This window comes from Gnatocerus cornutus, chromosome 3 (genome assembly GCF_029298725.1).
Source record: "Gnatocerus cornutus isolate USDA-ARS CGAHR chromosome 3, icGnaCorn1.1, whole genome shotgun sequence".
NCBI lineage: Eukaryota > Metazoa > Arthropoda > Insecta > Coleoptera > Tenebrionidae > Gnatocerus > Gnatocerus cornutus.
Genome location: NC_142235.1, coordinates 14,168,032 through 14,190,315, shown reverse-complemented (window position 1 = coordinate 14,190,315; position 22,284 = coordinate 14,168,032). Strand labels below are relative to the sequence as shown.

The window sequence follows — 22,284 nt, the reverse complement described above, 5'->3', positions numbered from 1 at the left end:
GAGTTAAATTTTTTAATTTTCTTTTAGGGCGTAAATTCTAAAAAACGTATTACTGTTCTTGTAGTTTTCCTCAGTCTAAATGTAGAAAAGCCTCAAATTTTACAGAATTAAAAAAAATAAAATTTTACTAATAGAATTATTGAAAGAAAACATGTTGATGTGCTGTGTCTTTCTAATTTTACAATTTTCTCGAGAAGATAATTTCTTGATCTGCTGATTCCAATTGAAGTTTCGAAGAATAACATCATAAGTAATAAAAATAAATATAGGAAAGAAGGACTAAAAATTAAAAAAGTTGTCAAAACTCAAAAATTTACAGAATAAAATAGTAAAATCAAAATAATAAAGAAAAAGAAACTAAGAAAAAATAAAATTGAAACATGGAAAAAAAAAGATAATAATAAGATGAAGAAACAGCATTAAGATAAGAAGAACAGAAATAAAACATGAAGAAGAATGATCATCAAAGCTGGAAACAAAGTGTAAAAAAGAACTCAAATTAAAATGAATAGCAATAACAACAATACACGTAACAAAAAAGTAAAACATGCTTCTCGTTAAACTCAATTTCGTTCTGTTTTTCTCCACTTTTAATTTATGCAATGATCCTGACCTCGTCTTTGCAATTATTCATAAATAACCCAAAGAAAGCTCACGCGATCTATTAAAATAATTACATTTTTTAATCGATAATTTAGCAGGCATTTTCAATTACGCAACGCAGCTTCATCGTGTGGTCAAACTTCCTGAAAAAGCGCACATTTTCAGCGGTTTTGATAAAGAAATACATATTCATTGACCACCAATCTTCACGTGCTTCTTCGTTAACGTCAGACTGTGAACATATTGGAAGTTTAAAAAAATCGGTGGAAATGTGCGTGTTTTACATAATTATCTTTGTTTGTATGAAGAGTCCTTTAGAATTGGTCAAGCGGTTGACAAGGTTTTTTACGAAATTTGATAACATTTTGATGGGGACTTTCATTTTTAACGCCTCATTTGCTCGTTTTCATTTATCCTTCTAGGTCTAGCGAGACGGCATTGAGATTACGTCTGGGTACAATCACAGTCTTATTTCCGTCAACGTGCGGTAATAAATTAAAAAATCAATTAATCAGCTAACTGTAAATCGTGCATTAATAGTTTTGAGGAGGAAAAATTCAGCTTCGCCACCACAACAGATCATCCATTACGTCTTCAGTTGTGAGGGGCAGGTATCTCCACCCTCTCGTTGTTATAATACGACGCTTTAGTATCGATCAGCGTCGCACACCCCATCTGGCCATGAACCAAATACACCCCAACCCTGACACCCTCGCTAAACACGGTGCCATCGCTCCTCGTGCGCTCGTCTCACGTTATTGTTGACAGAATATTTTCAAAAATGTGCCTCTTTTTCTTGTGATTGACTGCCAAATGTGAAATTGATTATATTCCACCGGAATTGCCGTTGATGAGGTGAGTGAAAGAAAGTGATCGGGAGGGACTTTGGGAAGGTTTTATTCGAATATGTTAGAAAAAATTTGGATTGATTTTGGGATTTCAAGCAGGGGGTTGTGTGGGTGGTGGCGAGACATGTTGTGCAATGGGTTCGGGGAACACGGGAATGTCAACAAACGGCCTTTTGGCCGGGGCTCAGGTTGCAAAATTTTCGGAATTGTTAGTTCGCTTTCTAAAAATTTGTTGCAAAAGCAGTTTTGTAAATACAATGTGATTGGAAAAAACACGGCAAAGCGGGCTTTGATGTCGTGTGCGTTGTTCTGGCTATTTGAGGTTAAGCAATCATTGATTAGCTTAAATTTATCGTAAATTCAGACCTGTTGTTTTGGTAATCTTCAAAGTGAAGTTTTAAAGTTTAGTTTCAATCTGAAAATTTAAATTTTTGTTTTCGAACTCTGAACATTTTTTTTCTGTCAGTGGATAAACTATAAGTAGTGACTTTCCCAAAAATCACGATTCTTGTAAAATTATTCCTTGATTTATAAAAGGCTTTTTAAAATTTTAAAATTTTGCATATCCTCAATAATATATTTTTTTAAATCTATGACGTTTTTTCAGCAATTTCACAAACAAGTTAAGGATAAAAATCTCCACAAATGTCAAGGGGATGATAGTTCAATTGATACCTGATTTACAAACGTTTTATAAATTATCATAATTTTGTTTATGTAAATAACAAAAATTTCTAAAATCTGATTCGATTGTCCAATATTTTTGTAATTTGGTAGATCTAATAAACAACTTTAGGGTCATAATCTCCACAAATTTTAAGGTTGGAGTGAAATTAATAACTGATTTACAAAAGTTTTATAAACATTTTCAAAATTTTATTTATAGTTATATAAAAAAATCTGTAAAATCAGTCTCGCTTTCCCAATATTTGTGTAATTTGACACATTAAACAAACAAGTTTAAGTTTATAATCTCTCCAAGTTACAAAATTATATTCCAATTAGTCGCCGATTTTGATATTTTTTTTCGAAATTTCAAAATGTTGTTTATTGTAAATAATGAAAACTTTTATAAACAGTACAAGTCTTCCAACATTTTTGAAATTTGAGATATTTAATAAACATTTTTAAGTTAATCGTTTTCTCAAAATTTAAAATTATACTCAAATTGAGTCCTTGTTTACAAAAGTTTATTTAAATTTTCAAAATTTCTGTGTAATAAAATTTCTAAAATATGTCAAAATTGTCCAATAATTTTGTAATTTAGCACATCTAACAAGCTACTTTAAGCTAATAATCTCCACCAATTTTAAGCCAACAGTTTAATAAACAACTGATTAACGAGACTATATTTAAAAATGATTTAAAATTTTGTATAATTCTGATTTATAAAATTTTTTAAAATCTGTCTCGTTTATCCAAAATTTTTGTAATTTGGCACATCAAATAAAGAAGTGTAAGGTAATAATCTGCACAAATTTCATAATTGTAGCTCTATTAATAACTAATTTACCAAAGTCTAACAAAATTTTTAAAATTTCGTTTGTTGTAATATGAAAAACATTGTAAAATCTGTATCGCTTTTCTAATATTTGTGTAAATTGGCACATCTAACAAACAAGTCTAAAGCAATAATCTCTACAAGTTTCAAAATTGTATTCCATTTAATAGTAGATTTACACAATTTTTTCGAAATTTCAAAATTTTGCTTATTGCAACTAACAAATTTTTTTTAAAAATTGCCTCACTTTTTCAAGATTATTGAAAATTTGACATAACTAATAAATGCGGTCAAGTTAATCATTTCTACAAATTTTAAGATTGTAGTCCAATTAATAGCTGATTTACAAAAAAGTCTCTAAATTTTCAAAAATTTGATAAATTCTGAAAAATAGAAATTTATAAAATTTGTCAGATAATCCAAAAATTTTGTAGTTTAGCACATCTAACAAGCTACTTTAAGGTAATAATTTCCAATAATTTTAAACCAACAGATTAATTATTAATAACTAATTAACAAAGTATGTATATTTAAAAATTATTTAAAATTTTGAATAATTCTGATTTACAAAAATTTTTAAAATCTGTTTCGCTTATTCAAAATTTTTGTAATTTGGCATATCGATTAAAGAAGTGTAAGGTAATAATCTGCACAAATTTCATAATTGTAGCTCCATTAATAACTAATTTAGCAAAGTCTAACGAAATTTTTAAAATTTCGTTTGTTGTAATATGAAAAACATTGTAAAATCTGTATCGCTTTTCTAATATTTGTGTAAATTGGCACATCTAACAAAGCAATTATCTCTACAAGTTTCAAAATTATATTCCAATTAATAGTAGATTTACACAATTTTTTCGAAATTTCAAAATGTTGCTCATTGCAACTAACAATTTTTTTTTAAATTTGACATATCCAATAAATGCGGTCAAGTTAATCATTTCCACAAAATTTAAGATTATAGTCCAAATAATAGCTGATTTACAAAAAAATCTCTAAATTTTCAAAAATTTGCTAATTCTGAAAAATAGAAATTTCTAAAATCTGTCAAGATAATCCAAAAATTTTGTAGTTTAAAACATCTAACAAGCTACTTTAAGGTAATAATCTCCACCAATTTTAAGCCTACAGTCCGATAAATAATTGATTTACAAAAGTATATTTAAAAATTTATTCAAACTTTTGCATATTCTAATTTATAAAAATTTGTAAAATCAGTTTTGTTTACAAACAAGTTTAACTTAATCTCTAAAAGTCTCACGACTGTAGCCCAATTATTAACTGATTTACAAAATTTTATTTTTTTTTTTCAAAATTTTGCTCATTTTTAAAACAAAAATTTCTATAATTTGTTTAGATCGTCTAAGAATTTTGTAGTTTGCCTTATCTAACAAGCTAATTTAAGGCCCTAATCTCCACTAATTGCAAACCTATAGTTCAATAAATAAATGATGTTTAAAAATTATGAAAATTTTGTTTATAAAAATTGTAAAATTTTTTTCTAAATTTTTGTAATTTGGCACATCAAACAATCAAGTTGAAGGTTATAATCTCCACAGATTTGAAGATTGTAGTCCAATTAATAACTGATTTACAATAGTTTAATTAAATTTTAAAAATTTTGCTTATTCCAAAAAATAAAATTTTCTGAAATCTGTCTAGATCGTCCAAAAATTTTGTTATTTATTATCGATCAATTGCAATCTTATAGTTCAATTAATAAATTATTGCAAACATCTAATTTAGAAATTATTCAAAAATTTTATATTTTAATTTATAAAAAATTGTAAAATCTGTTTTGCTAATCCAATATTTGTGTAGTATTTGCACATACAACAAACTAGTTAAACTTAATAATCCACAAGAATTTCAAGGTTGTAGCCCAATAATAACTGATTTACAAAAGTCTAATTAAATTTCTAAAATTTCGATTATCCCATATTCAAAAAATATGAAATTCTAAAATTTTTATTATTGTTAATTCCTTAAATTTTACAAGAATTCTTGCCGTTATAGGAACTTAAAATTTAGCCCTGAAGCTTTAGAATAGAGACTGAACCAAACTCGCTTGCGCTGCCGCAACTTTGCGCTCCCAACTTGCAACCGAGTTTCCCAAACCACATTTTACGATCTCAAATGCAAATCCGTGCCCAACAAACAAGCAGCACAACATTAATGCAAAAAATATGTCCAACCTTTCCTTATTAAAACCGCGAATGACATTGCGGTATCATAATTCGCTGCGTTTACCAGAATCCTCCACTCCAAATGCTGGCTAACGAGCACGTTAAAAATAAATTATTCTCATCAGGTCACAATACAAAACAAATTGTTATTAACAACATTTGATTTAGTCTCGAAACTTTCCAACTTCTCTGCAAAGCTCGTAAAATCTCCGGAATCCACGCAATTATCGCGAATTTCTCCGACCTACCTCTTGGGTTTTCCCAGTTGCTCGCTGCAGAGTTCAAATTCCCGATGTCTCATTTCACAACAAAACGAACCGAAGACCTGTTGGTGATGACGTCTTTCCTCCAGTTGACGTCTGGCCGGGATTTACATTTCCACTTTCTAATAATTTTTCTGGCGCAATTAACACATGTGGACCTTGAAGAGGTGTGTGCGGGCGTGGTAGAAACGTCACAAATCTTTCAGTGTCTTTGGTGCACTTGCAGATTTGTGATTACGATCATTGACATTGACTTTCCTTCTACAAGGCAATTCGCCTTCACCGAAACTTGACCCGATCGCATCCTGTATATAATCAATCAGTTGTTAGTTGGAAGGAAAAGGACAGATCGTGTTACATAAATTAGGTACAAAAGGAAGGATTTTTCTTGGCTAATTGGAACGGATGCTGTAAAAGGGATGGCGGAAGTAGATCACGGCCACTTTATAAAGTGGATCAGAATGCAGAACTGCGCCCTCTTGGCCTTTGAAATTCAAGACTTTTTAAAAGACGATAGTTCCAGTGACCGCGTGCTTTGTCTCGCCAAAGATAACCAACTTTTACCGCTCGTTGCACATATTTTTTAAATGTATTGAAAACATATACAGGGTGAGTCATTTTTATGACTTTTTTTATTATTATGCGTTTCGCAAAAAACGCTCGTGTCGCTCGTTAAACCTGTCTATATATGTAAACGACGTTTTTTCGAGGCAATGGAATGTGTTCGTACGCTGTAACAGAGGAATAAAAATTTTTGTTCTACCATTCTCCTTACAATATACCTAATTTGTAATGTGTTGATCTGACACTTTCGGATTTTTTTTCATGGTGATAACGTTGTCAGATTGGTGTGGGTTAGATTTCAAATCATAGAGCACGTCAAAATCTGTGAGTTTGGAAAATTTTGTTAAAATCGGACGAGTTTTTGGGAAGATAATAAGCGAATTTGAAAAACGAAAATTTTTCTATTAAAATTATAATTTCAGTGGCAATAGTAACGCTAAATTTTTTGTTTTGAAAATTGTTTAAGTGTACTAAATCAGAAAATTCTAGAATGACAAATATGAATTGTGTAAATTTTTGACTGATTGGACAACCCCAAAATTCCAAATTTCAGAAAAGGCTCATAATTTTAACGTCAAACTAATGAAACTTTGTAAAGTGATTGTTTTAGAGACGTGGGTTGAGACTACTTAGTTACAGATTTTTTTAATAAAAAGTAAGAATTTTGGAATTTTTGATTGGTAAGACAAACTTAAAATTAGAAATTCTTTAATTAACTTTATAAGTCCGACAATTATAAGGTTAAACCAGTAAAATTCGGTGGACTTGTTCTGTTAGAAGTGCTTTTTGGGTCTACAAAATGACAAAAATTTAAAACAAGAAGATAAAAATTTAAAAATATTTCTTCTGTATAGGAAGAACTTGAAATTCAAAATTTTTTGTTAAATTGCGCAATACCAACAATTTCAGGGTTAGGGTAATGAGATTTGGTGAGTTTATTGTTTTAGAGGCGTTGATTGAGTTGATTAAATAACAAAATTGTAGATCAAGAACGAAACATTTTAGAATTTTTTATTTTAAATATCTACATTTTCATTTTCAAGTCCGGCAATTTTAAGGCGAACGCAATAAAAATTAATAAATCTCTATCTTTAAGGTGGGCTTATTGAGTCTGCCAAATGAAAAAAATTTAAAACAAGAAGCAAATATTTTAGGAATTTTTATTTATACAACAAACTCGATATCCAAAAATTTTTTTCAAATTATGTAAAACTGTCAATTTTAGGGTTAGCATAATGAAATCTTGTGAATTTATTGCTTTAAAATGCGTTGATTGAGCTAACTAAATTAAAAAATTGTAGAACGAAAAGGAAGAATTTTTAAATTTTCTAATTTTTGACAAACTAAAAAATTTAAATTTTCAATAAAATTTGTAATTTTGACAGCTGAGAAATTTGGAAAACTTGTTTTTTTTGAGGTCCTTATCAGGTCTGCTAAATTAGACAATTTTAGAACAACAAGTAAAAATTATATAAATTTTAATTTTAGAACGAACTTGAAATGCAATTTTTAATTTTAATTTTAATATTAAATAGTGTATAACCGACAATTTCAGGGTTAGGATAATGAGATTTAGTGAGTTTATTGCTGTAAAAGCGTTGACTGAGCTAACTGAATTAGAAAATTGTAGAACAAAAAGGTATAATTTTAGAATTTTCTATTTTATGACAGACTAGAAATTCTAAAATTTTTATTAAAATTTGTAATTTCGGCGGTTTTAAGACTGCTGAGAAACTTGGTGAACTTGGTACTTTAGAGCCGCTTATTAAGTCTACAAAATGAAAGAATTTTAGAACAAGAAGCAACGATTTTAGAATTTTACATTTTTGGAAGGAACATTCAAAAATTTTTATTAAATTATGTAAAACTGGCAATTTTAGGGTTAGCGTAATGAAGTCTTGTGAATTTATTGCTTTAGAGGCGTTGACTGAGCTAACTGAATTAAAATATTGTAAAACAAAGAGAAAGAATTTTAAAATTTTCTAGTTTATGACAGACTAAAAATTTTAAAACTTTTATTAAAATTTGTACTTTCGGCAGTTTTAAGACTAAAGCTGAAAAATTTGGTGAGGTTATTACTTTAGAAGTAATTATTGAGTAGTCTAAAAAAGTTTTAGAACACGAAGCAAACATTTTAGAAAATATCTTTAGGACCCACTTTAAATTAAAATTTTCTCATAAAGTAGTTAGTGTATAACCAACAATTTCAGGGTTAGGACAATAAGATTTGTTGAATTTATTGCTTTAGAGGCGTGAATTAAGCTAACTAAATTACAAAATTTTAAAACAAAAACATTTTTTATCATGTTTTTTTATAGGATATCCAAAAATTTTGGACGCGGACGCAATAACATTCAGTGAAGTGGTCTGAAAACGAACTTTTCAGCATATAAAATAAATAATTAAACATTCCAATGAGACAATTTTTCGAAACCAACCTCAAATGAATTACTGACGTCAATTCACGAAGTCGCTAACCGTTTCCCAGTCCCAATCTGGGACACTGGAAACTTCACAATCCGCTGACAACTTGATGACGCAAGAGATAATTTTTGCAATTAAGAATCATGTTCCTTAAATTATCTAACAAATTATTTTAATTAAGTAGTAGTGACGTAAAGCTACTGGGGCGAAAACCAAATTAAAAACAAACTTAATTTTGTGCAAAAGAATAAATTATTCTTTGAATGAGAAATAATTACAACGTACAGGAAAAATTGAAAGAAGGAAACCAAAAAGAACAGTAAAAATGACTAATGAAAGAGAACAAGGTTAAATTATATAAAGTGGCTATTTTAATTTATTATACAAAGCTGTGGGTATTATGCTTAGAATTTTATGAATAATTTATGGGCATTTTTACGCAAATGCTGCATTTTTCGTGCCCAAAAAGTCATTTAAAATGGGATTTTTTTATATTTTATGTTTGCATTATAATAAACAATGACGCCATCGTTTTGCGTTAAATAAATATTACAGAAAACATTTTTCTTCGAATTTCAGTTTCTCGGATTTCAAAAGAGGTCTTTTACCTCAAACGGACCAAGGGGAACAAAAACGCGGAACCGTTTAAAGTGAATCAATAATGAATGGGTCAAGTTTTTAATTTTATTCGGAAATACTTATCAATTTTTTTATCTATAATATAATTTATTGTAAATTAACATATAACACGAGTCACGATCATTTTAGACAGTTATTTTAGAATTTTAAAAAAACTGAAAGTAGCTATGTTTTTTTTCTACGGTTGGTAGCATTTCAAGGTTTTCGAGATGTTCATTTTCAGATTAATCTCACATTAATCATTGTAAAATCTGAATTGATTATTCATTGAAATAATAAACCTGTGATTATTCTGCGATTAAATAAGACTATGGTAACTATTCTGACACGCCCAGAAATAATTTTTTCTAGAATTTGAATACCGCTAAAAATCGAAATGTTAAAGTACTGAGATATCTAATTAAATTTAACTACCAATTAAGGAGATTTTACGATGTTAATGTAGTTGTTTGAGATCAAAATAAAATAAATAAATACATGAATTTAGATTTTTTTATTTTATGATAAACTCAAAATTTAAAATATTGTAAGGACGACGGTGTTAAGGCTAAAGCAGTGAAATTTGGTGAACTTGCTACTCTAAATGCGCTTATTGAGTCTACCAAGTTAATAAATTTTAGAACAAGAAGCAACAATTTTAGATTTTTTCATGTTTAAAACGAACTTGATATGCAAAATTTTGTATTAAATATTGTGAATCCGACAATTTCAGAGTTAGAGGAATCAGATTCGGTGAGTTTGTTGCTTTTGAGGCGTTTATTGAGCTAACTAGATTAAAATTGAAGAACAAAAAGGAAGAATTTTAGAATTTTGTATTTTATGACAAACTCAAAATTCTAAATTAAATTTGTAGTTCCGACAGTTAGGTAAGGGTAAAGCTGAAATATTTAGGGAACTTGTTACTTTAGAAGTGGTTATTGAGTTTACCAAGGGGACAATTTTAGAGCAGGAAGCAACAATTTTAGAAATTTATATTTTTAGCGCAAATTTGAAACTCAAATTTTTTTATTAAATTGTAGTCGAAAATCGACAATTTCAGGGTTAGGATAATGAAATTTGATGAATTTATTGTTTTAAAGGCGCTGACTGAGCTAACTGAATTAGAAACTTCTACAAAAAAAAGAAGAATTTTAGAGTTTTCTATTTTATGACAGACTAAGAATTCTAAATTTTTGATTAAAATTTGTAATTTTGGCAGTGTTAAGACTAAAGCTGAGAAATTTGGTGAATTTGTTACTTTAGAGGCGGTTATTGAGGCTACCAAATTAGAGAATTTTAGAACATTAAGCAACAATTTTAGAATTTTTTATTTTTGGAACGAACTTGAAATGCAAAAATTTTAATTAAATATTTTTAAGCCGACAATTTTAGGGTTAGATTAATGAAATTTGGTGAGTTTGTTACTTTAGAGGCGTCGAATGAGCTGACTAAATAAAAAAATTGTAGTACAAAAAGGAAGAATTTTAGAATTTTATGACAAACTTAAAATTCTAAATTTTTAATTAAAATTTGTAGTTCCGGCAGTTTAAAGGCTAAAACTGAGGAATTTGGTGAATTTGTTCCTTTACAGGCTCTTGCTCTACCAAATGAAACAATTTTAGAACAAGAAGGAAAAATTTTAGAAATTTTTAGAACAAACTTGAAAATCTTTTTTTTTATTAAATTAGCTTAAACCAGCAAATTCAGAATTAGAATAATGAGATTGGGAGAATTCATTGCTTTAGAGGCATTGATTGAGTTTAATAAATTACAAAATTAGTAAATCAAAAACAAGAATTTTAAAATTGAAATTTTTAAAATTTGTCTAACGGTTTTAAGGCTAAAGAAATAAAATTTGGTAAATTTGTTACTATCGAAGTGTTGATTAAATTAGCTACATTAGAAAATTGTAGAACCAAAACAAAAGACTTTCGAAATTTTAATATTTTGACCAACACAAAATTCGAAATTTTCTGTTAAATTACCAATACAAGTTTTAAGGTTAAAACTGTAAAATTTCGTAAATCTGTTTCTCTAGACGCGTAAATTAATCTAACAAATTATAGAATTTTAGAATAAAACACAAAAATTTTAGAATATTTCTTTTGTAGGATGAACTCGAACTCCAAAATTTAGTGAATTTACTGCTTATATTAGAGGCGTTAACTGAGTTGACTAAATTACAAAAATAATTTGATTTAGTTTCCAATTAAAGGATTTGACGATTGAAATGTGGTTGTTTCAGATCAAAATAAAATGACCCGAAGGTAGCAAACGAAGAACTCGAACTCGAAGATGTGATAAAGAAATCAAAAATGGGAAGCTTGCCGAACCTCCACGAATTGGGGAAAGACGGTCAAAGTGGCCCCTCGTCTTACCGGCCAGGCCCGGCTTTAGGTCACTTGTGTGGGGGTGCCCAACCGACTCTATCACAAGAAGAAAAATCAAAAATTCTGCATCGGTATTCAGGACACGCCCGGATCACCAAAGCGCGGAGTAATGGCCACGAGACGAGGATCGTCGATGATTTCATGCTGGAGGTCGGTGTTAATCTTTTGTCCCAAAATCTGTAATTCTTCTTGCAGCACATGGCCACGTACTCGCCGATTTCCAACCGTTCAACCCGCAACTTATCCCACGTCATTCGCCGAAGAGACTCCATGAACAGTTCAATAGGAGCCACCTCCGTTCGCCGCCTCATCGCCGTCGTCCGCTCCAACAACACGCACCTCAATCCACAGGCTCGGCAGGAGCCCCCGTACTCGCGCCGCCTCCTCTTATCGAACCTAGTGGTTCTCTGCGTGTCACACTTGATCATCACTGCCACCTTCCTGCCTTTCCTCGCCCTCCAGACAAGTGTCTCCGTGTGGACAATGCCCTTAAGACACTACCTCAAGCCCATCAACATCAACATCGGGTCGTTCTTACTCGCCGTCGTCCACTTCTTCGCCGCGCTGTCGTCGGTCTTCGGACCCTCCATCGTGCAGAAAATCGGAACGAACGCCGTTTTTCTTTCCTCTTATCTCGTTTTCTTCGGATTTTACGTGTCTCATCTTTATCCGTCGTTGTATTTGTTGGTCCCGGCGGCGGTGGTGCTGGGGGTGGTGTTGGGGCCGCTGGCGTCGGCGCAAATCACGTTCTTGATGACGCTGGCGGCGAAGATTAGTTACATGTTTTCGGAGGATGACGACGACTCGAAGGCCCTTCGGAAGACTTGTATCGTTCGAAGGCTAGCGAGGGCCTTCAAGGCTGCCCATGACAGTGGACTGATTGTCGGCTCAGTCCTGTCATCCCTGCTCATCTCTTATACTGTGAACATGAACAATCAAGAATATGGTGATATATTCGACAATTCCACGATCAAAAACGACACGGAAATCTGCAGCAATTTCACAGTTGACGCCAACTGTACAAGGTTAGTTCCAAACGACCGCAAAGAGGTTTCGCTGAAGAACACTGAATGAAAAAAGTGCACCAAGGGAGGAAAGTACATCTTTCCGTACCCCAATACAAAACGCTCAATTTTTTTCTTTGTTATCCAGACGCATATCGGCTTTCCGAAACCATTTTACATAAATAAATGTCATAAGTGCATGAGCAGTCATTGGAAAAATTTCAAGGCGACAAGAAAATGTTTTTTATCATTTCGATATTCACCCAAGTGTTGAAAAATCAAAAACCTGAAAGTTACGCAACAAGCTAAATTCTGAATCATTCAATTTTTGTTTACTACGAAGATGTTCAGTTAAATCTAACTTAAAAATTCATTTAAATTGGAACGGACTCTAATTTCGAAGCATTTTTTTCTTGGGACACGCCTTCCACTGTCAACAAATTGTTAAAACTGAATCTTTATTTATTAGGTCGTTTTTTATTTTAATTTTGTATAATTTTGCATTTTGATTCTTTACTTTTATATTCTGCATAATTCCTTAGTCATTCTTTTAATTTTCGTTCAATGAACGTTTTAGTCTTTTCATACTCTTATCCTTTTACTTTTACTTAATTTAGTTCATTTTTTTTATTTAGTGTGGTTAAATTAACCATCGATCAAATATTAAATTTAGTTTATTACAGTCACTTTTCAGTTTATTTAGTCAATCAAGTGCAATTTATTCTATTTTAATTTATTTCAGTCTGAAAATAATGTCGATTAGTCATTAAAACAAATTCATTATTTATTTCAAATAAATTTAATTTAATTCGAAATGGTCACATTTAAATTGTTCATTTTTAGATCCAATTGAGCTAATATTAAATTAAATTTATTCAAATGAAACGAACGTTATTGATGATTGTGTCCCACTAAATTTAGGCGAACGAGATTAAATAAATAACACAAACGATTTTCATACACATTGTTAAACTATATTTTACCAAATTTAGTTATAAAGCAGATAAAATAATGATGGGATGAAATAATGACTAAAATTAAATAAATTTAATCGAAAAGTTTGAATTAAAAGAACCAAAGTTAGACGCGATAAACTGAAACACATTTGATAAACTTTAATCAATTTTAAAAAAACACCAACAATTTGATTAAATTTAGCCGAATATACATATTTAGATCGTTTTCAAGCTGTGAATAGGGAAGAAGAATATTTCTTAAATAAATGCAGTAAATATTTATTTCAACAACTTTTTTTTATTCAAATTCGTTAAATCAGCGTGACACTATTTACAGCGTTTGATTAAATTTAGTCAATATCTAATTCTGTTTAATTCTGTTACTTGTCAAGCTGAGTTTATTTTAGTAAAAGATCTCTCTAACATAAGTAGAATACATATTTAGTTTATTAAGTTTGGTTTATTCAAATTCGATTATTTAGTATGTTTTGCTCACATTTATTTGACTAAACTTAATTAATAGCGTTTGATTAAATTTAGTCAGATGCAGATGAACCCTTTTTACCTAATTCTGTTTCACTGTTTGTCAATCTGAGTTTAATTTATCAAAGATTGCACTATGATAAATATAATAAATAATTAATCAAACAAGCCCTGTTTATTCGAATTCGGTTATCTACTATCTTTATTTGGTTTTGCTCATATTTATTTGACTGAATGTTTTAGATTAAATCAATGTGACACTAAATAAATATTAAATATTTAGTTTATCTATGTAGATTTATTTAAATTCGTCTTTTCAGTAAGTTTAGTACATTATAATTTTTATAGCGTTCGATTAAATTTAGTCGAATACATAATTTAACTTATTCTGTTTCATTATTCGTCAAGCTGAGTTTAGTTTAGTTATTTATTTGCCTGAAAGTTTTAGAATTAATCAATGTAGTACTGTTTACCAGCTTTTTATTAAATTTAGTCGAATATCAAATTTATCTAATTCTATTTATATTTGAAAAGTTGAGCGTAATTTAGTAAAAATCTTTTTAAAACAAACAGATTTATTTAATCTATTAAGTTCGATTTATTTAAATTTAGCTATTTAGTTTGCTTAGTTCATTTTGCATATATTTAGCGTTCAATTAAATTTAGTCGGATATATAATTAAATCATTTTATCTAATTCTGTTTTAATATTTGTAAAATCTGAGTTTAGTTGAGCAAATATCGCAGTAATACAAATGAAATGAATATTTAATCAAACAATTCCTATTTAGTCAAATTCAGCTATTTGATGTTTTGCTTATATTTATTTGACTGACCGTTTTAGATTAATCCTGTGCGGCACTATTCTCAGCGCTAGATTAAATTTAGTCAAATATCTAATTCTGTTTCGCTCTAAAATATATAAATAAAATAAATATTTAGTTTATCAAGTTCGATTTATTCAAATTCGGCTATTTAGTATCTTTGTTTACTACTATTTACCAGCGTTTGATTAAATTTAGCCGAATATCTATTTCTGTTGCTGTTTATCACACTAAATTTAGTACAGTAAGGATCTCTCTAAAATAAATTGAATATTGTTTAGTCTATCAAACTATGTTTATTTAAATTCGACTATTTAGTATGTTTACTTCATTTTGTTTATATTTATTTATGTCACCAAATCTAATTAATGTCGTGCTATTTAATAATGTTCGATTAAATTTAGTTAAATGCAGATGAAACATTTTTAAGTTATTCTGTTTTACTATTTGTCAATCTGAGTTTATTAGAGTAGAATAAATATTTAATCAAACAACTCCTATTTATTCAAATTCGGCTATTTGGTATATTTATTTTATTTTACTCATGTTTATTTGACAAAACGTTTTTGATTAAATCAGTGCAGTATTATTTACAAGCGTTTGATTAAATTTATTCAAATGTAAATAAACTATTTTATTCATTCTAGTTGAATTCAACTTTCGACTGGGAATATAATTTCAAAAAAATTAAAATCTTATTGGACTAAATTTATTCTGACAAAATTAGTTTATAAATGACTAATTATAAGTTTTGGCATTTGATTAAATTTAGTCGAATTTATTGTGCTCGAGCTTAGTCGACGTAGATCTGTATCAAGTGAGAACAGACATAGCCCCGATGCTCCGCTAACTCAAATTACATTTTTTTTTCAATACCCACAACATAACATTTTATAATAGCATTGAACTCCGTTCTGCGCATCTACAAGACCTTGAGAGTCTCTGAACACCGTATATACCTGTAGAAATTAGTCTCTAATTTTTTTCGTTTTTTTTTTTCAGAGATAAATCTCCTCTCCCATCCCACAACGTTTACGACTACAACGCCTTCCTCGACGACATCTTCGACACCTTCGAAGGAGCTCGTCTCTGCGGCGCCCAGGCATGTCCACCGAATTTTCTCCTCCACTTCAACATGTCCGAAGAAGGCTTTTTCCACGTGTTACCAAAAAACACCTCCACCGTCTTGGCCATCGTCTACGCCGGTTTTTGCCTCGTCGCAACTATGACAAGCGCTGCAGGTCTAGACAGGATCCGAATGTACGTTTATCAAGATCCTTTGGAACGCCCTGAAGGTCTAGCCGCTCTGAGGGCAGTCAAAGAGTCGTTTCGTGACGTGAGACTGCAAATGGCAGCACCTTTGGCGTTGTTCATTGGACTAGAACAAGCTTTTATGTATGCCGATTTTAGCAAGGTCAGTTGGTGCGAAAATTTAGATTTTAGAAAGGAATGATTGTTATGATTTTTTTGCGGCAAGCTTCCATTCCCGGTTCAGTAAGTTTCGGTGTGAATAGGGACGGATTTAATAGGTTAAATTTCCATTATTTGGGAACATTGATTTAGGTAAAAAATACATTGAGATTGTTAATTGGATATTTTCGTAAGGCGCGACCTCGGGAATTATTCGAAATTTTAAATAAATCAAAAATTTAAATTCAATTAGTATGGAGTTCAAGGGGGTTTTAAACAGACAAATAATGTTTCCGTTACCAATTAACACGTTTATTTATTTACTAGATTATAAATAAACGCTTTATTAGCACGAGGAAAGCTTTAATTATTCGAAGTAGATAAAACGTTGTAAAATATACGGCACGTTTAAAAACATGACATTTGTGCACTAATTACTTTTTAAAGTTAATCATTTATTTGTTTTGTCAAATTCTGTAATTTTAGCAGTAAAATTTGGAAGTTTTACTACATATTTTTTTTATTAACTGTGTCAAATTCAAAAATTTAAAGTAAGAAACAGAAATTTTAAAAATTGTTAGTTTGTGGAGCACCAAAATTTTTACCATTTTTTATTACATTCCGTTTCTTTGGAAGTTTTAATCCGAAAGCAGTAACATTTAGTGATTTTATTACTTTCGACTATTTTAACAAATGTGTCAAAATTCAAAATTATAGATTATTTAGAAAATTTTATGTAAGAAAGGTACCAAAAACTTTTACTTCTTTATTAAATGTCCCATAACTCTGATAATTTTAATCCGAAAACAGTAAAATTTGGAAGTTTTATTACTATTGACTTTTTTATTAACTGTGCTACTAAGGCAGAACAAAAAACACAAATTTTTATTTTGGAGAGCGACCAAACATTTTAACCTTTTTCTATTAGTCCAAAAACTTTGGCAGTCCAAAAACAGTAAAAGTTTATGGTTTTACCACTTTTGACATTTTTATCAACTGTGCCAAAATTTAAAAATTTAGAAATTTTTCAATTTGTGGAGCAATCAAAAATTTTTACCATTTTTTATTACGTCTCGTAACTTTGGCAGTTTTAATCTGAAAACAGTAACATTTTGGCTTTTTAATCAGCTTTGCAGCATTCCAAAAGTTTAGAAACAAAAGAAAGAAGTTAATTTTTTAGAAATTTTTATATTGAAGAGCTACTTTGGCAATTTTAATTCAACAACAATGAAATTAGGAGATTTTACTACTTTTGACTTTTTTATTAACTGTTCCAAAATTCAAACATTTTGAGTAAGAAACAAAGATTTTATTGCTTTTTTGTTTAGAAATAAAAAATGTTCATCATTTTTTATTTTGTCCTGTAACTTGAGCAGTTTTAATCCGAAAACAATAACATTTGACGATTTTATTTCTTTTCATGTTTTTAACGATTGTGTCAAATTTCAAAACTGTAAAGCAAGAAATAGAATTTTTAAAAAATTTTATATTAGAGCAGTACCAAAAATTTTCACTTCTTTATTTCATGTTGTATAACAATGACAATTTCAATCCAAAAACTGTTAAATTTCGATGTTATACTACTTTTCACTGTTTTATAAATTGTGTCAAAATTGAAACAAACATTTTGAAAATTTTTATTTTGTTGAACAATCATAAATTTTCATCATTTTCTATTACGTCCTGTAACTTTGGAAGTTTTAATCCCAAATTAGTAACGTTTGGTGATTTTATTTCTTTCCACCTTTTTAATAACTATGTCAAATTTCCAAATTGTAGATTAAAAAACTGAATTTTTAGAAATTTTTATAAGAAGAGCTACCAAAAATTGTCACTTAATTGTTTAATTTTTCTATAACTTTGCCAATTTTAATACATTAACTGTAAAATTTACTACTTTTGACTAATTTTGAAATTTTTTATTTGGTGACGAACCCAAACATTTTACCAATTTCTATAACGTCTCGTAACTTTGCCAGTTTTAATCTGAAAGCAGTAAAATTTTGAGGTTTTATTGTCTTTGACATTTTTATCAACTGTGCCAAAATTTAAAGCAAAAATTAGAAATTTAAAAAACATATTTTGAGGAGCAACCAAAAATTTTGTAACCATTTTTGTTTAACCACTACAGTTACGTCCAATAACTTTTGTAGTTTTAATCCAAAAACTGTGAAATTTAAAGGTTGGACTACAATTTTTTATTAACTGTACCAAAATTAATTTTTTTGACCCCAGAAACATAAATTTAATAAATTTCTAATTTGATTCGTTAAATTTGGACGAATTTTCGGAGTCTTTAGAAGCACAAAAACTTTTAAACAATTTTACACAAAAACCAAACCGACTCATTAATAAATCCTCCATAAAATTTAATTACAATTACCTCAGTCTGTCTTTTATAAAAATCTAAATACCATGAAGGTCTTTTTCTTGCTTTAATTAACCCAACACCTGAGACTAATCACACGTAATTAATTACAGTCGTACGTCGTCTGCACTTTGGGCATCCACAGACTGAATCTAGTATTTCTTTCAATGGGTCTTTTACAATCCGTTGCTGCTTGCACCCTCAGCATGCTCCTGAGGACCATCCGAAGATACTACGTCGTTGGTAAGTCCTAATTCCCCAACTAATTTTTTTACTAATTTTTTTACTAATCCAGCGGTCGGTTTCACATTCCACGCTTGTCTTCTGATGGTTTTGATCCTCTGGAAGCCCATAGAAGATGATCCAGCTCTCTTCTACGTCATTTCAGCTGCTTGGGGCGTGTGCAACGCCATCTGGGAGATGCTCAATTTTAGTAAGTTTTTTGATATTAAAATAAAAAACTAATAAGATATATTAGTTCCGCTTCACGTGTTGATGTTATCGCAATTTTCTTTGTTGAAATAATTGCTTCGAACTGACGTGACTTGGTTTTTGTAGAATTTTTTCTTATCTGATTTTCAAATGTAATGATAGGTGACTAACAAGTTGGCTATTAATTTGCTAATGAGGTCCAAATTTTAAGTTGGTGCCCTTGATCTTGATTAATGACTCAATTATTTAGAAGTTGCGTACAATTTTTTTTCTACGAGCATTTTTCTTTTGACTTTTTATTAAATCTCGTAACTTTTGCAGTTTTTATCCCCAAACAGTTAAATTTGGGGGCTTTATTAGTTTTGACTTGTTTATTAGCTGTGCTAAATTCCAAATTATTACAACAAGAAACAAAAGACGTTCCAAAAAAGTAACTTTGTCAGTAAACCAGTATTTGGAGGTTTTACTTCTTTTAATATTTTTATTAACTGTGCCGAAATTGAAAATTTTAGAGCAAAATACATAATTTTAGTAATTTTAGAATTTTTCAATTTGTAGACGAAGCAGAAATTTTCATCGTTTTTGATTGCATTTCGAAGTTTTGACAGTTTCAATCATAGAACGCTAAAATTTGGAGGTTTTGCTACTTTTGACCTGCTGTATGGCTGTTATACTTATATATAAACTGCAAAATTTCAAATTTTTAGAATAAGAAATTTTTATTTTAAGAACAAACCAAAATTTTCCAAAGCTTTCACAGTTTTAACAGAAAAATTTTCAAGTTTTTCTGCGTTTTACCTGTTAATCTACTGTGGGGAATTCTAAATTATAGAACAAGAAATAAAATTTTTAGGAAATTTTTAGGAAATTTTATTTGAAGAAGGAACCAAAAAGTTCCAACATTTTTATTAAATATCATAATTTTCGCAGTTTTAATCATAAATTCGTAAAATTTAGACGTGTTACTATTGTTTTATTTTTTATTATTTGTGCCAAAATTCAAAATTCTAGAGCAAAAACCAGAGTTTTTAGAAATTTGTAATTTGTAGACATAGCATAAATTTTCACCACTTTCTATTATTTTCCGTACTTTTGGTAGTGTTAATTACATAACAGTAAAATTTCAAGGTTTTTTTTAAACTTTTAAATTTTTAGAACAAGAAACAGCATTTTTGGAAATTTTTATTTTGAAAATTTGCAAAGTTTCTTATTAAATCCCGTAACTTTGATAGTTTTAATCATAAATACATAAAATTTTGAGGTTCTAGTACGTTTGAAGAGTTTATCAACTGTGCTAATTACCAAAAGTGCAGAATCAAAAATACAATTTTTTAATAAATTTTATTTTCACATCGGGCCAAACTTTTGTTTTATTTTCTATCAAAGCCCATACCTCTGGGAATTTTATCTTTATAATAGTAAAATTTGGATCTTTTACTACTTTGGACTTATTTATCAACTGTGCTAAATTTGAACATTTTTGATCAAAAAATTTAATTTTTTAAAATTTTTTAAATTGCGGGCGAAGCAAAACTTTCCAAATTTGTTTTTGATTTCCGTAACTTTGGTAGATTTAAACATAAAACTGCAAAATTTGGAGGTGTTAATATTAATTGTGCCAAATTTCAAAGTTTTTAGACAAAAAACGAAATTTTTAGAAATTTTTAAAATCTGTTACGACCTTCCGTAACTTTGGTAGTTTGAATCATAAAGCTGTAAAATTTTGAAGTTCTAGTACTTTTAATGATTTTATCGACTGTGCTAAATACCAAAATTTCAGAATAAAAACTCGAATTTTTAGACTATTTTATTTTCGAACCGAACCAATAATTTCTCAACATTTTTATAAAAGCCTATAATTTTGTCAGTTCTAACTCTAAAATAGTTTAATTTTTGCAACTATTACTACATTTGATTTGTTTATCAACTGTGTAAAATTCCAAAATTTTTGAACAAGAGATGGAATTTTTGGAAATTTTTATAGTGCGGACGTAGCTAAACTCTTCAAAATTTCTTTTTGAATTCCGTAACTTGACAGTTTTGAGTATAAAATAGTAAAATTTGCAGCTTTTACTATTTTTGGTTTGTTTATCAACTGTGCTAAATTCTAAAACTTTTCAACAAGAAATAGAATTTTTAGAAAATTTTATTTTGGATACAAACATTCCAAAATTTGTTTTGAATTCCGTGACTTTGGCCGTTTTTATCATGGCACAGCAAAATTTGAAGGTTTTTCTACTTTCGACCTGTTTAACGACTATGCCAAATTTTAGGATAAGAAACAAAATTTTTAGAAATTGTTATTGAAGACTCCCCAAAAATTTTCAAAATTTGTTGTTACTTTCCGTAATTTTGGTAGTTTCGATCACAAAACAGTAAAATTTTGAGGTTACTTCTGCCAAGTTTATCAACAATACTAAAAGCCAAAATTTCAGAATAAAAAATTGAATTCTTAAAACTTTTTATTTTTAGAACAAACTAATTTTTTTTTATCAAAGCCTATAATTTTGGCAGTTTTAGCTTTAAAATAGTAAAATTTGCAGTTTTTACTACTTTTGACTTGTTCATCAACTGTGCTAAATTCCAAAGTTTTCGAACAAGAACTAAAATTTTCGGAAATTTTTATTTTGGAACAAACCAAAATTTTCCAAAATTCGTAATTAAATTCTGTAACTTTGACAGTGTTAATCATAATACTGTAAAATTTTGAGAAATTACTATTTTCGATCTCCTTATCATTTGTGTGAAATTCCAAAATTTTAACACAAGAAATACAATTTTTAGAATTTTTTATTTTAAGGCTCAAATTTTTCCCATTTTTTTCTTACTATCGAATTTTAAAGTACTAATTATAACGGACTAATAACTCAGTTGAATTGTTAATAAGAAATTGGCATTATTAATCATTATCAACAACTCTACTCCTCAGAATTGCATACAACAATTTTTCCACAACTCTGTTTTCCCTTCTAGCTCTCCTGACTGGTGTCTACGGCGACAACTGGGAATCCTCTTTCGCCAATTCAACCATCTTCCGGTTCTTAGGCATGAGTATAGCCTTCGTGTTCCATGGAGTGTTGTGTAACTACTACAAGCTATATGCATTGGGTTTCTTCTTGGTGGTGGCGGTCATACCATTCGCTTGGTTAGAAATTCGTCTAGAAAACATGCGAAAAGTGAAAAATATCATTCGATTATGACCGAAACTCAACATTTGGTGATCGCTTCCCATCAGTCATTACATATCATCCATGGTATTCTTCATTGCTTTTGGTAACTGATCTTTTGTAGATGTACTGTGATGTTTGTAAATAAAACCAAAGAGGTTGTTATAACACCTATTGTATGTATATAAGATTATTTACTTAAATAAAAACATTGTGAATAAATAAGAGGTGTTTTATTGGTAAT

The 22,284-nt window shown here is 29.4% G+C and overlaps 1 protein-coding gene across 1 annotated transcript; it reads left to right on the top strand.

Moving 5' to 3' along the window:
- The first annotated feature begins 1,264 nt into the window (after positions 1 to 1,264).
- LOC148177284 (UNC93-like protein) lies at positions 1,265 to 22,265 on the top strand. Its single transcript, XM_088031743.1, has 7 exons — positions 1,265 to 1,458; positions 11,253 to 11,547; positions 11,593 to 12,422; positions 15,666 to 16,077; positions 18,555 to 18,684; positions 18,737 to 18,874; positions 21,847 to 22,265. The coding sequence occupies exons 2-7, from the start codon at positions 11,323 to 11,325 to the stop codon at positions 22,071 to 22,073; spliced, it is 1,962 nt and encodes a 653-aa protein (XP_087887869.1). The 5' UTR covers positions 1,265 to 1,458; positions 11,253 to 11,322; the 3' UTR covers positions 22,074 to 22,265.
- The last annotated feature ends 19 nt before the right edge of the window (positions 22,266 to 22,284 follow it).